This window comes from Coloeus monedula, assembly GCF_965178545.1.
Source record: "Coloeus monedula genome assembly, chromosome: 1".
NCBI classification, from domain to species: domain Eukaryota; kingdom Metazoa; phylum Chordata; class Aves; order Passeriformes; family Corvidae; genus Coloeus; species Coloeus monedula.
In genome coordinates, this window is record NC_138781.1 from 2,190,359 (window position 1) to 2,210,147 (window position 19,789).

The 19,789-nt window shown below is 54.1% G+C and overlaps 3 protein-coding genes across 7 annotated transcripts; 1 reads left to right on the plus strand and 2 right to left on the minus strand.

Annotated features, from left to right (window-relative positions):
- Window positions 1-652: 652 nt before the first annotated feature.
- LOC309575599 (multiple myeloma tumor-associated protein 2 homolog) lies at window positions 653-3,185 on the minus strand. Its single transcript, XM_082286180.1, has 8 exons — window positions 3,061-3,185; window positions 2,784-2,937; window positions 2,656-2,701; window positions 2,465-2,547; window positions 2,293-2,365; window positions 1,890-1,969; window positions 1,466-1,624; window positions 653-1,272 (listed from the first exon to the last, which is right to left on the minus strand). The coding sequence occupies exons 1-8, from the start codon at window positions 3,152-3,154 to the stop codon at window positions 1,005-1,007; spliced, it is 957 nt and encodes a 318-aa protein (XP_082142306.1). The 5' UTR covers window positions 3,155-3,185; the 3' UTR covers window positions 653-1,004.
- Window positions 3,186-4,190: 1,005 nt separating this feature from the next.
- On the minus strand, window positions 4,191-5,768 carry MRPL55 (mitochondrial ribosomal protein L55). Of its 2 annotated transcripts, none has more exons than XM_082281900.1 (4): window positions 5,745-5,768; window positions 5,037-5,110; window positions 4,735-4,918; window positions 4,191-4,386 (listed from the first exon to the last, which is right to left on the minus strand). In XM_082281900.1, exons 2-4 carry the CDS (start codon window positions 5,057-5,059, stop codon window positions 4,243-4,245), a joined length of 351 nt encoding a protein of 116 aa, XP_082138026.1. In that variant the 5' UTR covers window positions 5,060-5,110; window positions 5,745-5,768; the 3' UTR covers window positions 4,191-4,242. The 2 variants fall into 2 exon arrangements, with proteins under 2 accessions (XP_082138026.1, XP_082138025.1); XM_082281899.1 differs by having other exon boundaries at window positions 5,688-5,754.
- Window positions 5,769-5,774: 6 nt separating this feature from the next.
- Window positions 5,775-16,938, plus strand: GUK1 (guanylate kinase 1). Of its 4 annotated transcripts, none has more exons than XR_014226408.1 (8): window positions 5,775-5,893; window positions 11,204-11,317; window positions 12,055-12,096; window positions 12,850-12,946; window positions 14,928-15,066; window positions 15,909-15,993; window positions 16,302-16,665; window positions 16,803-16,883. XR_014226408.1 is itself a non-coding variant. In XM_082281868.1 (8 exons), exons 1-8 carry the CDS (start codon window positions 5,851-5,853, stop codon window positions 16,836-16,838), a joined length of 642 nt encoding a protein of 213 aa, XP_082137994.1. In that variant the 5' UTR covers window positions 5,775-5,850; the 3' UTR covers window positions 16,839-16,938. The 4 variants fall into 4 exon arrangements, 3 of the variants coding, with proteins under 3 accessions (XP_082137994.1, XP_082137993.1, XP_082137995.1); XM_082281868.1 differs by having other exon boundaries at window positions 16,302-16,387; window positions 16,803-16,938; XM_082281867.1 differs by having other exon boundaries at window positions 16,302-16,844.
- Window positions 16,939-19,789: the final 2,851 nt, after the last annotated feature.

The window sequence follows — 19,789 nt, forward strand, 5'->3', positions numbered from 1 at the left end:
TGTTGGGCTGGGGATCACCGAAAGCTGTGACGGCCCTGCAGCACCTCCCACTGCCCAGGCCCAGCGTGCTGGGACAGAAGGGCTTTGTCAGCTCCTGAGCGTGGCCCCACTGGGCTTTTGTCCACCAAGATACACAAACCCTCCCTGTCTTCAACTGCATCATTAATTACACAAATGAGGCCCTGGTGCTTGGCACGGCCATGCCACAGCCAGCGATGCTCCAGACACCCCCTTTTCATTTGGATCAATATTTCTATTTATTGATGTAGAATTCCCCTCCTTCAGGATGCCAAGAACATAAATAATTGTGTTCTGAGGGTTTAATTACTGGATGGGAATGGAATTTGCTGCTCTCTGGGGTGGGTGGATGTGGCCAGGGCCAAAGCTTATGGAAGACACCTGGTCCCATCCACTTTTTCCCTGTAAGCTGAGGAATTATTTAAGTGTCCAAGGCCAGGTTGGACAGGGCTTGGAGCAACCTGGTCCAGGGGAAGGTGTCCCCACCCATGGCAGGGGGATTGGAGCTTGATGAGCTTCAAGGTCCCATCCATGCAGCTGATGAACTTAGGGAATTTTTAAAGAAAGAAACTCTCAGCCACTGTGCTGGCAAGCACGCAAGGGCAGAGAAAGAAGACAAAAAAAACATGATAAAAACAATAATAATAATAATCTCTTCCAAAGTCTCTATACATAAACACGAGGTATCCACAGCATTTTCAGCACCACAGCCAGAACCACCCCAGCACCAACCCCCAGCCCACAGCATCCTCCGTGCTCAGTCCTGCCCGGATGGATGGATGGATCTAGGGAGTGAGGAGCAGGGTGCCCAGGGCCCTGCGGGTGCCGCCCCTGGGCGGGCAGGGAAGGCGCCGTTGGCACCACAACCTTAACGCCCTTTGCCAGATTCTGCCCCGGTGCCCGCGGAGCTGCGGCGTTTTTAATTTAATCACCTTAAAAAATATAAATCTACGGCAGATCTCCCTGAAATAAGCCCGGGCTCCCCCTCAGTCCTCCGAGTCGGTGTCGTGGCGCTGCCGGACCCCGCGGGCCGGGGGAGACCGGGACCTGCTCCTCTTCCTGCCCCTGCGCCGCGGGGACGGGTGGCGGCCGCGGCCGTCCCTGCTCCGGCTGCGCCGGCGGGCGGGGCTCCGGCCGCAATCCCCGCTGCTGGCCGAGGAGCCCGTGCCGTGCCGCCGCCGGCTGCCGTGCCGCGATGGCTCCGAGTGCTGCCGCGACGGCTCCGAGTGCTGCCGCGTGTTCCTGCGGTGCTGCCTGCGGGGACAGGGGGAGCACGTGACAGCAGGGATCTTGGGGATGCCAACAAGGTGATTCTGGGGGTGAAAAAGGGGTTTTGGAAAGCCAGGAGATGCCCAGTGGGACATCCTGATGCCAGCCATGATCATGTGGCTCTCCTGAATGCTTTGTCCCGTTTTCCACTGATGGTGCCCCATCACAACCCAGTTACCTCTTATCCCGATCCGGGGAAGAATCGGAGGATGATGGGGCAGCATCCTTCTTGGAATGCTTGTCCTTGTCCTTCTTCTTCTCCTTTTTATGTTTCTTTTTTCTCTTGTTCTTTTTCTCCTTCTTTTTCTCCTTTTTGGATTTTTTGCTGCTCTCAGGTCTGTGGGGAAGAGATCAAGCAGTGAGAATCCCTGCACTGTGCATCCCTCTGGCTCCAAAAACTCATCCCCATCCCTTTTTCCAGGCACATCCCACCACATCCCTCCTTTGCCAAGGAGGAGCCCACAGAGGCTTCTGGGGATGATTCAGACAGCTGCAAAACAAGCCCAGTGCCAAACAGAGCCATGGAAACATTTTGTAAAATATTTCCCACGAGACCCAGGGCATTTCTGGTGGTTTCCCACCAGAATGGGAAAAATCCTCACCGTTTCTCCTCCACCTTCTCCTCCTTTTCCTGCTTCTTCTTGGAGCTAGATGTCTCTGGGCTGCTGGAGACTTTCTGGTGCTAGGGTTGGAGAGGGGGAAAAATATGGAGTGAATCCATGAGCCCGTAGCTTGTAATTACAAGACAAAGGGTTTATCTCCCTTTAAAAATTAAACTTGGAAAAAAATATTTAAATTACATTTGGGGAAAAATTAGAATACCCTTAAGAGCTGCTTCCAAATTAAAGCCCCACAAATGAACTCCGTGCCAACAGGACGCAGGAAACTCCTGCAGGTCTCTGTGCCACAATACCCAGACTGGTTGTTAAATAAGATATTCCAAGTGTGGGGCACTTTTTCCATCTACTTTTGAACCTTCCAAGGACAACGTGACTGGCACCGTACCGTGAAGACAGAGAGCCCCATCTTGGCCGCCTCCTTGTCCTCCTTGGAGAGCATCACCCGGCCAGCGCTGCCACTGTGGAGAGACCACACAAAAAAGCATAAGAACACTTAAAATCAATCAATCTAATAATAACTGTCCTGGAATTGGTGCAGGATCCCCATTTCTTCTTACCTGGAGCTGCCCAAACCCACCACCCGATCCACGTCCTTCTCATCCCGCTCGGCGCCATCCCTCTTGCACACCTCAGCCAGGTCCTGTGGGGAGGGAGGGGGGACAGTGTCCTGTGTTTGTCCCCAAAACGAGTGCCGAGGGAAGGGGACACCCCCAGGTGTCACTGGGGGGATAAGTGGTGCCCCCATTACCTCCTTGCTGAGGCCCGTGGGCTGCCTCTTCAAGTTCTTGTAGCCCCTATAAAAACAAGAAGAGGTGGCGTGTGTGGGGAGGCTTTGCAACGCCGTTTTTTGGGGTGTTTGTGGGCGTGTGGACTCACAGTGCTGCCATCATGGCCTCCTGCTCAGCCAGGCGGACGGCAGCCAGCTCTTCCTCCCGGGATAACGGGGGGGCCGTGTCCTGCTTGCCCTTGGCATACCAGGTCAGGTCCTTGCCCTTCTGCCACCGGCCCACCGGCGCCATCAGGGAGTTCCCTGCGGGGAGCAGTGACTCCTCCTCAACATCATCGCACCCCAAAACCTCCACCTGCACCCCAAAACCGTGTCAGGTGGGACAGGGAGGGTGGGACAGGGGGGTTGAGCAGGATCAGCCCTTACCCAGGTAGTTCTCACGCTGTTTGTCCGTCTTCACATCCTCCCAGCTGAACTGGTCCTGGCCCCCCCGGACCCCGCCCCGGGAGGAGCCGAACATGGTGCTGCACCCTGCAGCAGATTCGGGGGGAATGTGGTGACCTGCAAAGGGATCAGCCTTGGGTTTACCCACTTCAGATGCCCCATGCGGCTCCTGAAGGCGCAGGGAAGCAAATTTGGCCCCCCAGGTGTCAGTGGAGCAACACTGGGTGTTACAGGCTGCAAGGGGGGTTTATAACCTGGAGGTGGGAGAGGGTGCACGGCTTGGGGAGGGTCCCAGCCTGGGGGGAGGTTGCTGGGTGAGGAGGGGGATTAGGGAGGCCTCGAGGGGGTTCATGGCCTTGGGGGGTTCAGAGCTTCAAGCAGGGTTTAGGGCCAGCAGTGGAGAAGTCACAGGTTGGGGGTTTCAGGGTCTGGGAAGGGGTTGCAGGGTGAGGGGGATTCACAGCGTTTGGGGGAGCAGTTCAGGACTCCAAGTGGGAAGGTTCAGGGTCTGGGAGGAGGTTACAGGGTCGATGGAGGAGTTTCTGGCGCGCGTGGGGGTTCTGGGCTTCAAGGCGAGGGTCCGTGGCCTGGGGGGGGTTTCAGGGTCTAGGAAGGTTTCACAGCGCGGATGGGATGAGAGCTTGAAGAGGGAGTCACACGGCCTGGACGGGAGGTTGTAGTGCCCGAGAAGAGGCGGCACGGCCCGGGGTAGGGCATTGCCTGGGGGAGAGTTTCAGGCTCTGGGAAGGGGCTCGGGGCCCGGGGAAGCTGCAGGACCTGGAGGCTGCAGGGCCTGAAGGGGGAGTTTGCCCGGCGCCGGAAGCGTGTGAAAGCAGCACGCAAACGGCCCCCTGCACCCCCGGCACCTCCGGGTTAGGGAGTGCGAGAACCAGGCGGGCCCGACCCGCGGGGTGACACCCGGAACCCCCAAATCCCAAAATCCCCAGATCCCAAACCCGCCCCCGCTCCCCTCACGCACCTCCGGCCGCCGAGCGCGCGCCCGCCCCGCCGCTACCACCGCGGGCACCGCCGCAGGGGGGGCGAGACGGGCGGTACCACCGCGCCGCCCCGCGCGGGGGGAGCCCCACAGAACCGCGCTGCCGACACACGGCTTTACTTGTATATATTTTATTTATATAGCTACACATTTCTGGTTTCAGGGCTTCACTTCTTCCAGAACTTCTTGTAGGTGTCCAAGTCGATGCCCTCGAAGGTTTCCTCCTCCTTGGCCTTGGGCTTGCTGGGGAAGTGCCGGCGCAGGCGAGCCTTGCGCTCGGCTTCGGGCAGCGTGCTGCTGTCCAGGGGCAGCTGGGGACACGGTGGACACGGCATGAGACCCCGGGGACACAGCGTGACACCCCTAGCACACGGCATGAGCTCCCTGGACGCAGCATGAGACCCTTGGGACACTGCATGAAATCCCTGGGAAATGGCGTGAGATACCCCAGGGCCAGGCACGAGCTCCCAGTACATGGCATGAAGCCCTGGGACAAGGCGTGGAACCCCTGGGACATGGTGTGAGACCCCTGGGACACAGGGTGAGATCCCAGGACACATCACCAGGCCCTGGGACGTGGCACGAGACCGTCAGGACACGGCATGAGGCCGGCGGGGCTCTCCTTGCCGCCAGCCTCTCCGCAGCCACATCCCCCATACCATGAGGATCCTCCTGGGCTCCCTGTAACGCAGGCGGACGGTGGAGCCGTCGGTGTTGACCAGCAGCACGGGGTAGAGGCGGCCGTAGAGCTGCCGGTGCAGGTGGGAGATGGCGGCGCGGTTGGAGTTGCTGCGGACGCAGGCGGCGAGCGGCGGCCGGAACGCGGCCTGGAGGCGCAGGGCGCTGGCGGGAGAAGGGTGGGAGAGGGGCAGGTGTCACCGTGAGGGTGACGCGAACGTCCAGGAGCAGTGCGAGACCCAGCTCGCCGCAGTGCGGGCCTCGCAGGACACCCTATGCTCACCTCAGTGCCCGGCTCGCCGCCATCTCAGCCCAGGTGGGAGACACGGGTCCAGCAGACGGGGGAGATGGCACAGCCTGGGGACAGCCAAGGAAAGGTCCTGGGGTGGCTGTGAGGCAGCACGCCCGTGTCCCCATCACGGTGAAGCTCCCACTGCCCTCTGCAGCACGAGGCAGCCCCAATGACAGCTCCTGCCACAGTCTGGCTCCATGATGGCTCCCCCCGCCCCCGCCATGGTTCAGCCCCACCACGTCCTCCCCCACCCCGCAATGGTTCGGCCCCATGTCTTCTCCCGCCCCCGCCATGGTTCAACCCCACTACGGTTCCCCCATTCCCGCAATGGTTCAGCCCAACCACGTCTCTCCCCGCCCCGACATGGTTCAGTCCCATCACGGCTCCCCCCACACCCACCATGATTCAGCCCCCCCCCCCCCCTCTGCCTATCCAACCATGGTTCAGCCCCACTATGGCTCCCGCCACCCCACCGTGGTTCGGTCCAACACCGCCCCCCCGCCATGGTTCAGCCCATGTTGCCCCTCCGTTCTCCCCCCTCGCTGTTCTCCCCCAACTCCCCCTCCCCATCACGGCCCTGCTGCTTCTGCACCCCCCCCCCCACCATCATGGTTCATCCCCAGGCCCCCCAGCCACGCTCACCCCACCCCCCCCCGCGCCCGGCGCGGCGCGTGGTCCGTCCCGCCGCCCCGCGCTCACGTGACGGCGCGCTCCCCGGTGGCCCCGCCCCCTCGGTGACGTCAGGGCGCGCGGCGGCGGCGGGGGGCGCGCGCGGGGGCTGCCGGGACCGCCCCCCCCACCCCTCATGATCCTCGGGCGGATGCGCGGGGCGGGGATCGCCCGGGCGGGTGAGCGGGGATGGGGCTCCGGGTGCGCACCCGCACGGGGACCGCAGGCTGAGGGGCACAGCCGGCCACGGCGTGCCGAGACCTCACAAGGGCCATGGATAGACGGGGTCCACCCAGCCCGAGGAGCTCGGTCACTTGCAGGGGTCCTCGGTTGAAGGACCTCGGGGCGTTCAGCCCCTCACGGGGGTCTGGAATGAGGGGGTCCTGGCCGGCTCCGAGGTCCTCAGCTCCTCACAAGGGCTTTTGGCCAAGGGGGCCCAGCCTGCCCTGGGGTGCCGAGCTCCTCCTGGGGTTCCTCTGCTGAGGGGTCCCGGGGTGCTCAGCCCCTCACAAAGGCCTTGGGCTGAGGGGGTCCAGCAGGTGCCAGGATGCTCAGCCGCTCACAGAGGTCCTGGACTGAGGGCCCTGAGCCCTGAGCGGGGGGGTCCCAGCGGGCCCCAGGCTGCTGAGTGCCTCACGTGGGCCCTCAGTCCCTCGGCTGAGGGGTGCCGGGGCACTGCGGTGCCGACCTGGGGGTGCTGATCCCCCACAGGACCCCCTGGATGAGGGGGCTGACACCCAGCCCCGGGGAAGCTGAGCTCCCCCTGATCCGCTGCGTGCCCTGTGTTAGCCATGTGGGATGGCTGAGGGCGGTGGGACAGGTCGCAGCCCCACAGGGCTGTCCCCGGGCTGGCTGTGTGCTCTTGCTGACATCCACGCTGGGTGCCCATCACTGAGCTGCTCCAGGGTGGCTCCAAGACGTTCCTGTCCCTGGTTAGATAAGCCAGACAGGGATGTGCTAGGGGAATCAGGTGGGGTTTGTGGGCACCGTGGGATATGGTGAGGTTAGAGGGAATTAGGGATAAGCATCCCTCAGGTATTGTAAAACAGAGCCCTCTGTGGTGAAACGTGTGTGGGGAAGTGGATGGTAAAACCACACCTGTGTGAGCTTCACCTCTATAGAGGTTTTGCCACGTGGGTAAACTGGTTTCATCCTACTGGTGGGTTAAACTGGTCTGGTTTGCAGCAGGACGTGGTCTTGGAGTAACTGGCTTGGACCTCCCTGATTTCTGCAGTGACCTTGAGCAAGTGGTTCATGTCCCTTCTGTGGCATCACGGCTCCCTGCAAGCCAGGAGTGCAGCCAGTGGAAGGGCTAATTAGTGCTTTTTAGGTAATTATTTCCAGGCAACAGGTGGCTGAGTTCCAGCTCCGTACTGCTGTGGGATGCTTTGCTCCTCACAGAATCACAGGATGGGTGAGGTTGGAAGGGTGGAACCTCCCTGCTTGTGTTCCAGTGCTGCAGATAATTCCCTGTCTGTCACAGCAGGAGCTCTGCCCCTTTTTGGAACCTGTCCCAAATATTAGAAAGGTGGGGGTTGGCACCTTTTTAACAAACCTGCTAAAAATAGGGGGTGGGATTATAATCCTAATCTGGGAGACCTTTCTCAAGGCTCCAGGGAAACTGTGCTTTAATCTTCTTTTCTTCTTCATAAGGGGGCTTTGCCTTCCCAGTAAAGCCTCTCTGCTAATCAGTTTTAATTTGTTTAACTCTTGTGATGTCTGTCCTTTGCTCCCCTGGTTATGTTGCCACCCACGAGGTAAAATCCTGGGTGAATTAGCCCCACAAGCAGACCAGGAAACGTTCCTTGCCTTGAGGACAGCCTTCTGCATCCTCCTTCAGTGACCACCTCATCTTTTTGCAGCCCAGAGGGGTTGATGTGGCTGTTTGTCCTCAGTCCTAGGTGTGGTAGATAATTGATATTGTTAATTAGTTGGGCTGTTCTCTTGCTGATTGACTTTGCAGTGGTTTTGGTGGGTTAGGTTGGATCCCAACCCATTTTTGGGAAACTCTGTGCTGGATATTTGCAGATTGGCTGCTCTGAAAATGCCAAAATCTGACAAAACGGGAAAAATCGAACTTCTGCCTAAAATAACTACATCGTTGTGATGTTTCTGCTGCAGCCAGCTTGGAAGTGTGATGCACTGATGCATTCCTGGGCTGGGAGCCAAGCAGGAGAGAGGAAAAAGCCCCATATCCATTAGATCTGGGCTTTTGGGGGTTCTTTTGTTGCTTTACCTGTGGGTTTTGAGGGCTGTGGGTTGGTGGGGGAAGGAGCTGTTTGGCAGGGATGGGGAGCAGGGAATGAGGGCTGGGACATCATGGGATTGCCCTGGGAGGCTGTGGATGCTCCATCCCTGGCAGTGTCCAAGGCCGGGTTGGACAGGGCTTGGAGCAGCCTGGGACAGTGGGATGTGTCCCTGCCCATGGCAGGGGTGGAACAAGATGAGCTTTAAGGTCACTTCCAACCAAACTGGGATTCTATGAAATTCCCAGTTTGCTGTCTTTCCTCCTGTGAGGGCCCAGCCCCATCACCTGGGAGTGGAAATGGCTTTTGTTCCCTGCCAGTTTTCCTCTGCAGATCTCCAGCAAGAGAAGGCATTCACGAGGGAGGCAGGAGGAAGCACCTGCAAGTCTTCAGGTTTATTTTTAGTCCAGCTTTGAAGGAAGTGAGAGGCGATCACAACCCAGGTGTCTTTTCTCTCAGTTACGAGTATTTTGGGGAAAGAAAAGGGAGTAAAGTGAAGGAGGGGGTCTCACTGTGGAAGTGGTGGGACATGGTTTGGATCTGTGAGCAGGAGAAGGAGTTTTCCTCTCACCTTTGTGGTCGTGGAGCTGGGGTGAAGCAGTGGTGAAGCTGTGTGGATTTGGTCCAAAGGAGGAGGAATGTTCCTGCAGAAGGAAAGTGCCTGGAACTGTTCCAGGCTGGATGGGGCTTGGAGCAGCCTGGTCTCGTGGAAACTGTCCTTGCCCATGGCCAGGGTTTGGAATGAGAAGGTCTGGAAGGTCCCTTCCAACACCAGCCATTCCAGGATTCCACGCAGATGAAATCCTTGTGCCTTCAGTGACTGCAGGGACAATTTTGCTGTTTTCCATAATCCCAGACCAGCAAGGGCTGTCACCCCTCAGCCTTTTGGAGGTGTTGGATGCATCTTTGCCAGCCAGGAGAGCAGGGAGCGGAGGAGGAACCAGGAAGGGAGATTAAAGCCCAGCAGGATTGTTCTCATTGGCCATTTTAAAACTGAGACTCATTAATTAAGGCTTTAGGAGCTCACAAATAGCCCAGCTCCATCCCCAGGAGTCTGTGCTGCTGCCAGGAGCTGGACTGCTTTCCTTGGCTGGAAGGGAGGACAAGGAAAAGGTAAGGATGTGATGGAGCCTGCTCCCAGCCCACTCCTGCCTCCCTTCCCAGTTTGTCTGGGGTGGAATGAAATGATTGGAAGTGATTTGGGCAGCTTTAAATTCCTGGTCTTCTGCTGGTGTTTGCTAAAGGGCAGAGAAAATTTTGAGAGAGGAGAGGGAAAAGCTGTTTTTCCTCTGGCTGGGATCTAGGACTGGGATTTGTGCATCTGGAGCAGTTCTTGTTGGCACAGCTGGATCATGGACAGGTTTGTCCAGGAACACGTGGACAAATCCATGCTGGGATCCCAGTGTCACGTGTGAGGCTTTTGGGGTGCTTGTGGAAGCTGCTGTGTGATGAAGGAACAGTGCTGGGGAGCAGGTGTGTGGTGAAGCCACAGGGATGTCTGAAGGGTGATGAATTTGTGTGGAGTGTTTTCCAAGGAATGCTTAGGGGCTCACCTGATTGAATTATGCAGGAGAGAAGAACTATGAGGGACAGGAGAGAGGGGAATGCTTTGGGTAACTCCTCAGGGACTGCTCTGCTTCCTTGCTGCAAGCACTGTGTAGCATCTCCCTGGTGCTTTCTTCTGGTATGGAATATTTAAACCTGTGGTTTTTGGAAATTATGGAAGTTTAAGGACTAAAGGAATGGTAGGAAAGTCCCCAAAGGACTTCCTAGAGTTTGTTCAGCCTTCAGTTTTTGGGATGATGTAGCCTAATCTGGCAGTGTGGTGATGGGACCGGCTCTCCAAAATCTCATCTGTGGGATCTCTGGGCCTGCAGCAGCTGGAGGGCGCTAAGCAAAAGAAAAGAAGGAATAAAGGAATTTCCTTATGGATAATGACTGACCGTGGGTGTTGTTACCACCCACGCTGCCGCTGTTGGCACCTCCTTAGCCTTTGTGTATTAATATCCCGTCCCTTCGCACAGCCTGGGATGAACTCCGGTCAGACGAGCATCCTCCGGGCGCAGAGGGAAAACTTGTGTAATTGTCCTGCTGTCGTGCTGCCTGAGGGAGGGGTTTGGGGCGGAGGAGGTGTCCCGCTCACGCAGGCGGGGTCAGGGAGCGAGCCCGGCTGGATTAGCCCGCGGCTGCTCTGGTGAGACAGCATTTGGCTTAAGGCTGTTTGAAAAAGTGATGTGTAAAGTCAGGGTGACATTGCTATGAGCCAATTTAAAATGGAAAGGCATTATCTGCCTCTTGGCTGGTGGCTTGCCAGGCCACACCCAGCCCAGCAGGTTAAAAAAATGCTTTTCCAGGGATTTTACTGCTTGCTGCAAGTAGTTGTTTTTAAATTGGGAGAACTCGTTTGGTTTGTCCCACTCCCACCATCACTTCTGGTTTGGAAGCTGCTGATGGATCAGGGTCCCCAGTGGTACCCCCGTACCCTTATTCAGCATTTTCTTCTTTTTCCCGTGTGGATAATTAACCTTTCTTCCTCCCCAGAGATGCAGGAACATGAAAACACTTTTTTTTCCCCCCTCTCTTTCTGGCTGAATAAACAACTGCAGCAAGTTCTGCGTGGCCCCAGGCTGCCTTTTTTTCACCTGTACCAGGAACTGAACCTTTCCCTCTTGCTACAAGACACCTCCAGATGGAGTTGGTGCTCCAGGAAATATGGGAATAGACTGAGTTCAGATGCTGCTGCAACAGTTTGGGGGTTGGTGATGGAGAACTCCAAAGTCTTATCCTGCAAACTCTCCTTGAAGCTCCTTTTTCCCTGTGAGAGGGAAGGGGCTGGGACTGTACCTCTGTCCCATGATTCCAAATGCCACCAGGCACAAATAGGGTTTTGTTCCTGTTAGAGAGAGTTTTCCTTAGGATTTTGGTTCCATGGTTCCACCCATGGTGATGGAAAGCAGCTGGCTTGAATTACCCCAGTTTAGTGGCAGCTGGAACCCAGTTTCCTCCTCCTTTGGGTTACATCCTATGAGTTTAACCTCAGTCTCTTAAGAACTCTTCCTGCACTCCCAGTACTCTTTATCAGCTGTAGGCTTGTGATTTTGCATCATTTCAGATTTTCCTACAGAAATTTGTACCCAAGGGTAAAGGATTGGTGCTGGTTTGAGGGGCTCAGCACTCCTGGGAATCCACAGCTGTGTTTCCATGTGTGTTTCTAACCAGACACATTTTTCTGCCTCTCCCCAGTCATGCAGGGACCAAGGCCAGTGGTTCTGAGTGGCCCATCGGGTGCAGGGAAAAGCACTTTGTTAAAGAAATTGTTCAAAGATTATGAGAACATCTTCGGCTTCAGCGTCTCCCGTGAGTATCCAGGGATGGGCTGTGGAAGAGTTCAGGAGTGCCAGCTCAGAGCCTGTCTCTGGAGCTCTATTTATACCCCAAAGAATGGTGTTTCATGGCTGTGTCCCAGTCTGTCTGTGGGAGCTGTTTAAATAATTCAGGACGCTTTTTACTCCTGGTATTGAGTGGCAAGTCTAAGATTGGTCTGGAGTAGCATCTTTCCAGGCCTGGTGACTCCCCACATCTCTAAACACAACTCAGAGAGGAAACAAGTTTCTTCTGAGTGGTTCTTGACTCTGGAAGTAACAAAATCCCCCCACATTTCTGCTTCAAAAGCCATTTGATTTTTACGGGGAGCTTTGCAAGGTGTTTTTAAGTCCATTACCAAAACGTGTTTTAATGTCCCAACACTTTGTGTACTGAAAGTAAAATCTGTGCTTTGAGATCTGGATTCACTCCACCATGAAAGAGCAAATACTGGATGCTTAAAAATTTATTGGTATGGGAGGAGAAGAAAACTTAAAATAGTCTTTTTTGTGTGTGCATGGCATCCTGTGCTCTTGATTCAACTGAATATCTCATCTCACTTCAAACTAAACCTTTTTTTCCCCTAAATTGCCTCTTGGTAGAGATTTTTTTCCTAGAGGTCCATGTGCCACTTAAACCTTGGCATTTCTCTGATCCTGCATCACCCTTGGGTGATGTATGGAATTTACAGGGCTCTTTTTTCTAATTTTTTTTTTTTTTTATCCCTGCAGATACCACAAGGCAGCCAAGACCTGGAGAAGTGAATGGCAAAGGTGAGCTTGTTGCAGTTGGTTCTGTCTCATTGGGCTCTCCAAATACTTCAGGTTTTCAAAGCAGGGCTCTCATTTTAGGTACCCTGCTCTGAACCTGGGTGTTGGGTGATTTGGTTTTCCAAAGTTCCAGGTAGTTCTGGGGACATAGCCTCCAATGGCCACTGCTTTGGGAAGTGCAGCTGCTTAATGACATGGTCTTAGCTGTATTAATAGCTTTTGCCCAGCTGTTTTCTCATTTATTTGCATATTTAAGAAACTATCAAATGAGGTTTGTTATTAATTTCCAGTGGCAGTTTTCCCTATGAAATAAAGAGAGGAATTCAACAGAAGATGAAGAAATATTCCTTTTTAGTTAGTTTGGTTTTGAAGTTCCCTTTTATCTCCCTCTCTCTCATCCCATTCTGGTCTTTAATTATAAATCCTTTCAAATTAAAGGCCTTGCCAGCCCTGCTCTAATGTATCCCACACCTGTAGGCAACGGGGGGGAGGTTCCCACTGCACCAGGAATGGGAAAGGATATAAAAAATGGGGGAGAGGAGCATTTTTGGCCACAGAGAAAGCTCTGAGCAGTTTTGAGCAGGTGTTTGGACAACTGGTGTGGAACTAGGAAGTGAATCTCTGCAGTCTGTCTGCATTGTCTGAAGCAGGTTTTAAGTGTCTCCTCCCCCCAAAACCCATGGGTGTCATTTTGACCATGAACTTTGCCTTCAAAACATTAATTTCTGTCTATTTTTCCTATTTTCCCTTCTCCAGATTATCACTTTGTGACCAGAGAGGAAATGCAGAAAGAAATTGATGCTGGTGAATTCATTGAGCATGCAGAGTTCTCTGGGAATATGTATGGAACAAGGTAGGTCAGGTATCCCTGCCTGTGCCAGAGGGGCTGGAATTAGATGGTCTTGAAGATCCTTTCGAATCCAAAATATTCTGGGATTCTATAAATTTGGGATCAGAAGCCATACCCGTGTTGTCTGTTACGTGCTACTGTGGTAAAGTGTTGGATTATGAGCAGATAAATCTCATGGCACCCCTGACTGGAGTTAAAGAGTTGAGTGGGTTCTAAAATAGCTCTGCCCTCAGCGTTGGAGCTGATGATCAATAAAACGTGATCTGGAATGTTAATTAGGAGTCAGGTATCTTATATAATTATTGGGAGAAAATTGTGGTGCTTTAGTAAAGGACCTGCTGAGGAGGGAGGTTAAATGTTTCTTGATGTATTTAATTACTGGCATTAAAGAAATTTGCCTGCTTTTCAAGAAGGCTTGATGTCTCTTGATGAGCTGAGTGTGTGTTTTTAAGGAATCTTTGGAGATGGCAAAGTTTCCTTCTGAGTTAAGAAATTCTTTACTGTGAGGCTGATGAGGCACAGGGTGCCCAGAGAAGCTGTGGCTGCCCCTGGATCCCTGGAAGTGTCCAAGGCTACGCTGGACAGGGCTTGGAGCCACCTGGGATAGTGGAAGGCACTCCTGCCTTGGCAGAGCTCCACCTTCTAGAGGAAAGTTCCCTGCCCATGGCAGGGGGCTGGAATGAGATGATCCTTAGGGTCTCTTCCAATCCAAAACATTCCATGATTCCATTATAGTTTCCTTATGGGAGTTGCCAGCATAAGGCCCCCAGACTGAACGTGCTGCAGGCCCTGGTCTTGACAGGTTTGGCAAGAAAAGTGCCTGAAAGTCCTGAAAGCTGAAAGCTCTTCTCCCACATACCCAGTTCCAAGGAGAAATGGAGTTCAGGGTTCTTAATCCCTGGCTTCATCCTGTGTAGTCCAGGCTTCCTTCCACCTCTTGTGCCCTGCCTAATCCAGCAGATGGCTGCTCCCTGATGCCAGGGGCATGGATGGAGTTGATTTTGGTGCCTTTTTCTTGGGCTGGATGCTGAGGAGGCAGCTCTCCTCTGCCAATTTCCCTGAAATATGCAGGAATTTGGTACTTTACCAGATGAAATTATGTGCTTGGGTTTGTTTGAGTCCCCTCTGTGTAGCCACACTGGCTGTGGTGGTGGCCATGCAGTGTGGGAGGCTGAAATAAACCCCAAAACTCCTCAGCAATGTAGATCTGTTTGCAAACAAAATAAATCGAGAATCTCTCCAAGCCTGTTTCCTCTCCAAGCCCCTGAGGATATTCCTGATCAGATGTGGGATAAAATGGAGAGTCCCTCCTGCTTAGAAGAATAATTGAAGTTCTCACCAATCCTTTCTGCTCTCTAAATCTCATCAGTGAGTAATAATAAATGATTTAAAAGCTTGAGCTAATTCCCCATGTTGGGGAAGAGAGTTTGTCTTTAACAGCATATAAAAGCCACCACTTGAAAAATTAAGTGGAGAATTAAGTGTATCTTGTGACCCAGATGGAGCATCCGTGTCCATCCAGCATCCTTTAGGAGAGCATGTGGAGTCAGTGGATTCTGGAGAAGGGGAGTTCTCAGTGGTTTTGCTCTTTGGTGAAGGTTGTTTCCATGTTTGTCACAGAATCCCAGGCTGGTTTGGGTTGGAAGGGACCTAAAGATCATGGAGTTCCAACCTCTTCCTTCTAGAAGGTGGAGCTCTGCCAAGGCAGGAGTTTACAGACATCCCACCCGTCCTGTGGGATAGTCACACATGATCCATTTCCACACCTTCCAGCATGGCTTTCTAGCTGGAGATGGCAGCTCCCTGCTCCTCCCCAGAGCAGGGACACTTGGAGAAACTCCTTATCAAGAGCAGAGCAGGCTCTGTCCTCTCCTGCCACAGCCTGGGCACAGGGGAACCCTGTGAGGTTCACCCGCTGCAGGAGGGGGACACCCCAAACCCCCCCCGGCTGCTCTGACCCCTGCCCTGTGTGCTGTGTCCTCAGTAAAGGAGCTGTGCAGGCCGTGCAGGCCCAGAACCAGATCTGTGTCCTTGACATCGACATCCAGGGCGTGAAGAACATCAAGAAGACCGACCTGAACCCCATCTACATCTCGGTGCAGCCGCCGTCCATTGAGATCCTGGTGAGCGCCCGCCTTGCTTAGCCCGTAGCAGTTAGAGGTAATCAGCGTCCGGCTCTGCAGCCACGGGGCTCCCCCTTCCCTCAGCCACCTCTGTGTTCTCAGGGCCCTGCACTACCTGGGGAGGACATTCCCAAGCGTTTCTCTGCCCAGTCCAGCTCCCCAGCCTCAGGGATAAATCTTCCTGTGTTGTGTTTTTGAGTCCTTCCTGGATGTTTTCCACACCTTGGTTATGGACTCCACTGCAGCGTGGCCAGTTTTTAAATGCATTAATTGTGCTCTGTGCTAGGGAGAGAAGGATTTTGTGCTGAGATCTGCCTCCACAGTTAAAATTAAACCCAGGGAGGCTGGTTCTGTGCAGCACCATAAATTCTACACCACTCTGGTCTTACCCTATGAAAGTGATTGCACTGGGACTCTTGCAGAAGTGGAATCACTGTCATGGTTCAGAGAGGGTTGAGGACACATGAGGACAACTCCTGACTCTCCCCTCTTGCTCTCAGTACATCAGGCAGTGTCTGTTTCTCGTTGAGTTTGTGGAGGAGGAAGCCAGCAGCACCAGATGCCAGAGCCCAGCAGAGAGATCTCATTTCCAGCAGTACCTGGAAAAATAAATAAATGAGAGGGAGGTAAAAGAAACCTGGGACCCTGAACTCTAGGTAGGAGATCTCAAGCCCAGTTTGGCCACTGGTTTGCACTGGGCTGTAAGTGAGGCCCCTCACCCTTTCCAGGGTGTTCTCACATGCCCGTGGTCACAGACAGCACTGGCCTGAGGGGTGGGGGGTGGTTTCTGCCTGCAGCTTTCAGAACACTCATGTCTTTGATGTCTTTGTCCTTGGGTTTAGGAGAAAAGACTACGGGACCGAAAGACTGAGACGGAAGAGAGTTTACTGAAGCGTTTGACTGCAGCCCGTGTGGACCTGGAGCTCAGTAAGTCCTTGGAGTGTGCAGGGAGAGGGGATGCCTGCGTGATTTGGGAGCTGGTTTTTGTGGGAGCATCTGATTTGTGCTCTCCAGCAGTGCTGGCAGGGCTTGGCATGAGCAGAGTTGGATCAAAGCACTGCTGCATTTCCCACTGTGGTTCCTTGGGGGTGGTTGGCAGAGCAGCTCATTAGCAGCAGCTGAAATAATAATACTAAAAAATAATATTAAAATGCCATAGGACTTTGGGCTGTGCACAGGAGGTGCCACAGGGAAGGAACATTCTCCTCCAACTCTGACCTCATCTCCTTTCCCAGGTAAAGAGCCTGGGCTGTTCGACCTGATCATCATTAACGATGATTTAGAAAAGGCCTATTCCGAATTGAAGGAGGTGCTGCTGGAGGTGAGTCCTTGGGGATTTTTCCACCTCATTCCTGGGCCAGGCAGGTGAGGGTCTGTTCTCAGGCAGCCACAGAATTGTCACCTCATCTCACGCTTGGTCTGCTTTGAGCTGCTGAGGGACAGATTGAGTACAGGTGATGATGGATCAGTGGCCTAAGAGTGGGAAATGAATCCAACACAATACTGAGCTGGGGCAAAATAAACATGCATCCCTGCGTGGCAGAGAAGGGGATTCCTGTTTCTGGAGTTTCCAAGTCAAACCTTGCCTTGTCCCTAAAGGTGAGCTCAGGGCTTGGTCCTGTGATGTGATGGAGCTGGTGTGAGTTGTTGGTCACTTGTGGTTTCCTGAGCTGTGAAACCAAGAGCTGTTCCCAAAGAGTGGCAGATTCTCAGTCTCTTTCCTGATCTCCTTGCAGGAAATCAAGAAGACCCAAGAATCCAGGAAGTCCTGAGTTGACCCTGCTTGGGCGTTTTAATTTTGCACATCATTCCCGAAGCACGTTGCACCGTTTTATTCCAAAAGACATTCCCTTTAGGCTGCTCCTACTCCCAACTTACCCTAGGATGTTTATATTAAAAGGAAAGAAAAGGAAAGCTGGCCATGCTTGTGTTTCTGTTCACTGCATGCTCAGCCCGTGCTCTCCAGGTTTGTACCTCCGGATTCTTTGGGAGCTGCCAAAGGGGGAAAAAGCTTCCCCTTTGGAAAGCTGCAGAGGAGCTGTTTGGGCACCTGCAGCTCCAGCATGTGGCTTGGGCTCCCACTGCTGGATTTGTGGATGGACACGTGCCAGTTGATGCCACTCTATTTTATCGTCTGTCCACTGCCTTTTCTTCTGGGGGAAAAAATCCTGTGAACTTCCCTGGTATTCCAGCAGCAATCGTGGAATTCATGTGTTGTTCCACTTGAGTTCGAGTGGTAGATTTTTTGATGCTTTTAGACCTACAAGTTGGGGGAGAAAAGATTTCTCTCCTAAGCTTTGCAGCCTTTTGGGCTGATGTGCTTGAAGGCAGCAATAAATCCCTTTTCCTAAGGGGAATCCATTGCATCCAGTAACTGTTGCTTGTACAGGTCTCTGTTCTGAGACCTAGAGAGCTTTGCACTTCACTTCCCAAGTTTTCTTTATCCTTAATGTTGATGTTTTTGTGAAATTTCCAAGTCCTTTGGTCCCTCCAGCAGGACATATCCTGGGGGTCCTTGGAGGGGTTGGCTTCTCACACTGAAAACCATGGAGCCAGGCTGGGAGAGCTGGGTGTGTGTTCGCCTGGAGAAGAGAAGGCTCTGGGAGACCTGAGAGCCTAAATGGGCTCCAGGAGAGCTGGAGAGGGACTTGGGACAAGGGATGGAGGGACAGGACACAGGGAATGGCTTCTCACTGTCAGAGGGCAGCGATGGATGGGATATTGGGGGGGAATTTCTGGCTGGGAGGGTGGGGAGGCCCTGGCTCAGGGTGCCCAGAGAAGCTGTGGCTGCTCCTGGCAGTGTCCAAGGCCAGGCTGGACATTGGGGCTTGGAGCAGCCTGGGACAGTGGGAGGTGTCCCTGTGCATGGCAGGGGGTGGCACTGGATGGGCTCTGAGGTCCCTTCCAACCCAAACTGTTCTGGGATTCCATTCTATGGAATGACCAGTCCATCAGAGCTCCCATCCTACAGGTGGTGACTTCCAGCTGTTTTCCCCCCTCCCCAAACCGTGGAGCCCATGAGCAGCTGGGCCCTGCAGTGCCAGGCTGGGACATTTTCTCTCCCAAACCACATCTTACCAGAGCAGGTTTGTACCTAAACACTCCATGTTTGGGTTCCATCCTCTTCCTATCCCATCCCTCCAGTCTGTCCAGCTGCTCTGCAGTACCTCCTGATCCAGGTCATCTGCAAACCTCCATCCTCCACCTTATGGAGAGAACAAGCAGAAACCCCCCCTTGGGCCACTCTTCTGGTACCTTGCATTCACAGCCATGGTTTGATGATTATTTTGCTTGTTTACCTCTCTTGGACTCGTTTGATACATCTTTCCTAGTCTTGCTAGAAAATGTCCCTTCCTGTTGTTGTGGGTTTCCCATTGCTAACCAGTTCTGGAACTGGTTAAACAAGCAGGAAAATCCTGCGTGGTTTCGTGGTGTGAACCACTGTCCTGCGCCATCAAGTGATGGGCTCTGATTATTTTTCCTTCTGAATCGGGGGATTTTGTTGCAATTTGAGGGACGCGTTTGCAGTGGGAAAAGGTCCCCTCTAGATGGCAGGAACGGCAGCGGGAACGTGCCGGAGTCGCGGAGCAGCCGAGCAGGAGGCGCAGGACACGGCACCCGCCTCAGTCCGGGGCTCTGCGGCCACCGCGTGGCACCTGCGGGGCTGTCACCAGATGGAAGTGCCCAGCTGCTCCCTGCGGATCCCTCCTGCCAGCGCCCCCAGCCCTGCCTCGGCACATCCCTGCGGGAGAGGTGAGTGCACCCGGGAGCGGGAGCGATGCTCCAGCCGCGTGGCAGCGCTTGGAAAACGGGAAAAACAAATCATTTGGATCGTTTGTGTGCCCCTTCCCCGGTGAAGGGGAGCGAGAGGGGAGTCCGAAATATCCCTCCCCGGTGGGGTGCGCTGCTGCAGCTGCTGTGTGTGGTGGAGCAGATGGAGAACGCCTGGAATGCCGGCGCTAACGCGAGGTGACGGGATGGCCGTCGGGATGGCGATGGGAAGCGGAGGGAGCAGGAGTGGGTGGTGGAGCCAGGCTGGTCCCCAAGCGGGTGACACAGCTGTGGAGCATCTCCAGGGGGTCATTTTGGGTGCTCTCAGCAGTGCCTCTCTCCAGGTTTGGTGTTTTGGAGGAACCGTGCTGTGCATCCCATCCCAAAGCTGGGTGGGTGAAGGCACTTGTTGAAGTGAGTTAAATTCCTGGGCCCTCAAAACTGGGATGTCTGTTTTGTTAATTGCCTTTGCAGCCATAAACACATTTCTGGATCCGTGGGTTTGGTACTGGCTCATTGGCATATTGCATTCCCACATCCCTGGGGCAGGCAAGGACCATGCTGAGCATGGCAGGTGTCAAATGCTGGGCTCTCCACAGCTGCAAACATCTGCTCCCAGTGCGGGGCTGGGATCGAGGGATCAGACTGGCAGAGTGAGGGTACAGGAGCCTTTTGGCCCAGGGGTTGTCTGTGTTTAAAGATCCTCCTCCTGGAGGACCCCTTTTCCCACCTAGGAGATCTTCTAGGCAGGAAGGTGCTGTTCCCATCTCGGGGTACACTGAGTGAAGGAACCCAGGCCTGCTCCTGGGTTGCTTCCAGAAATGTCAGAAATAGGGGTTTTATATAACTATATATTCACTGTTCCATCAGACTGAGATAAATTTGACCAGACTTCAGCTTTTTTCAGCTGAGATGCTTTGGGAAATGTGGCAGCACCTGCATCCCTGCTGGG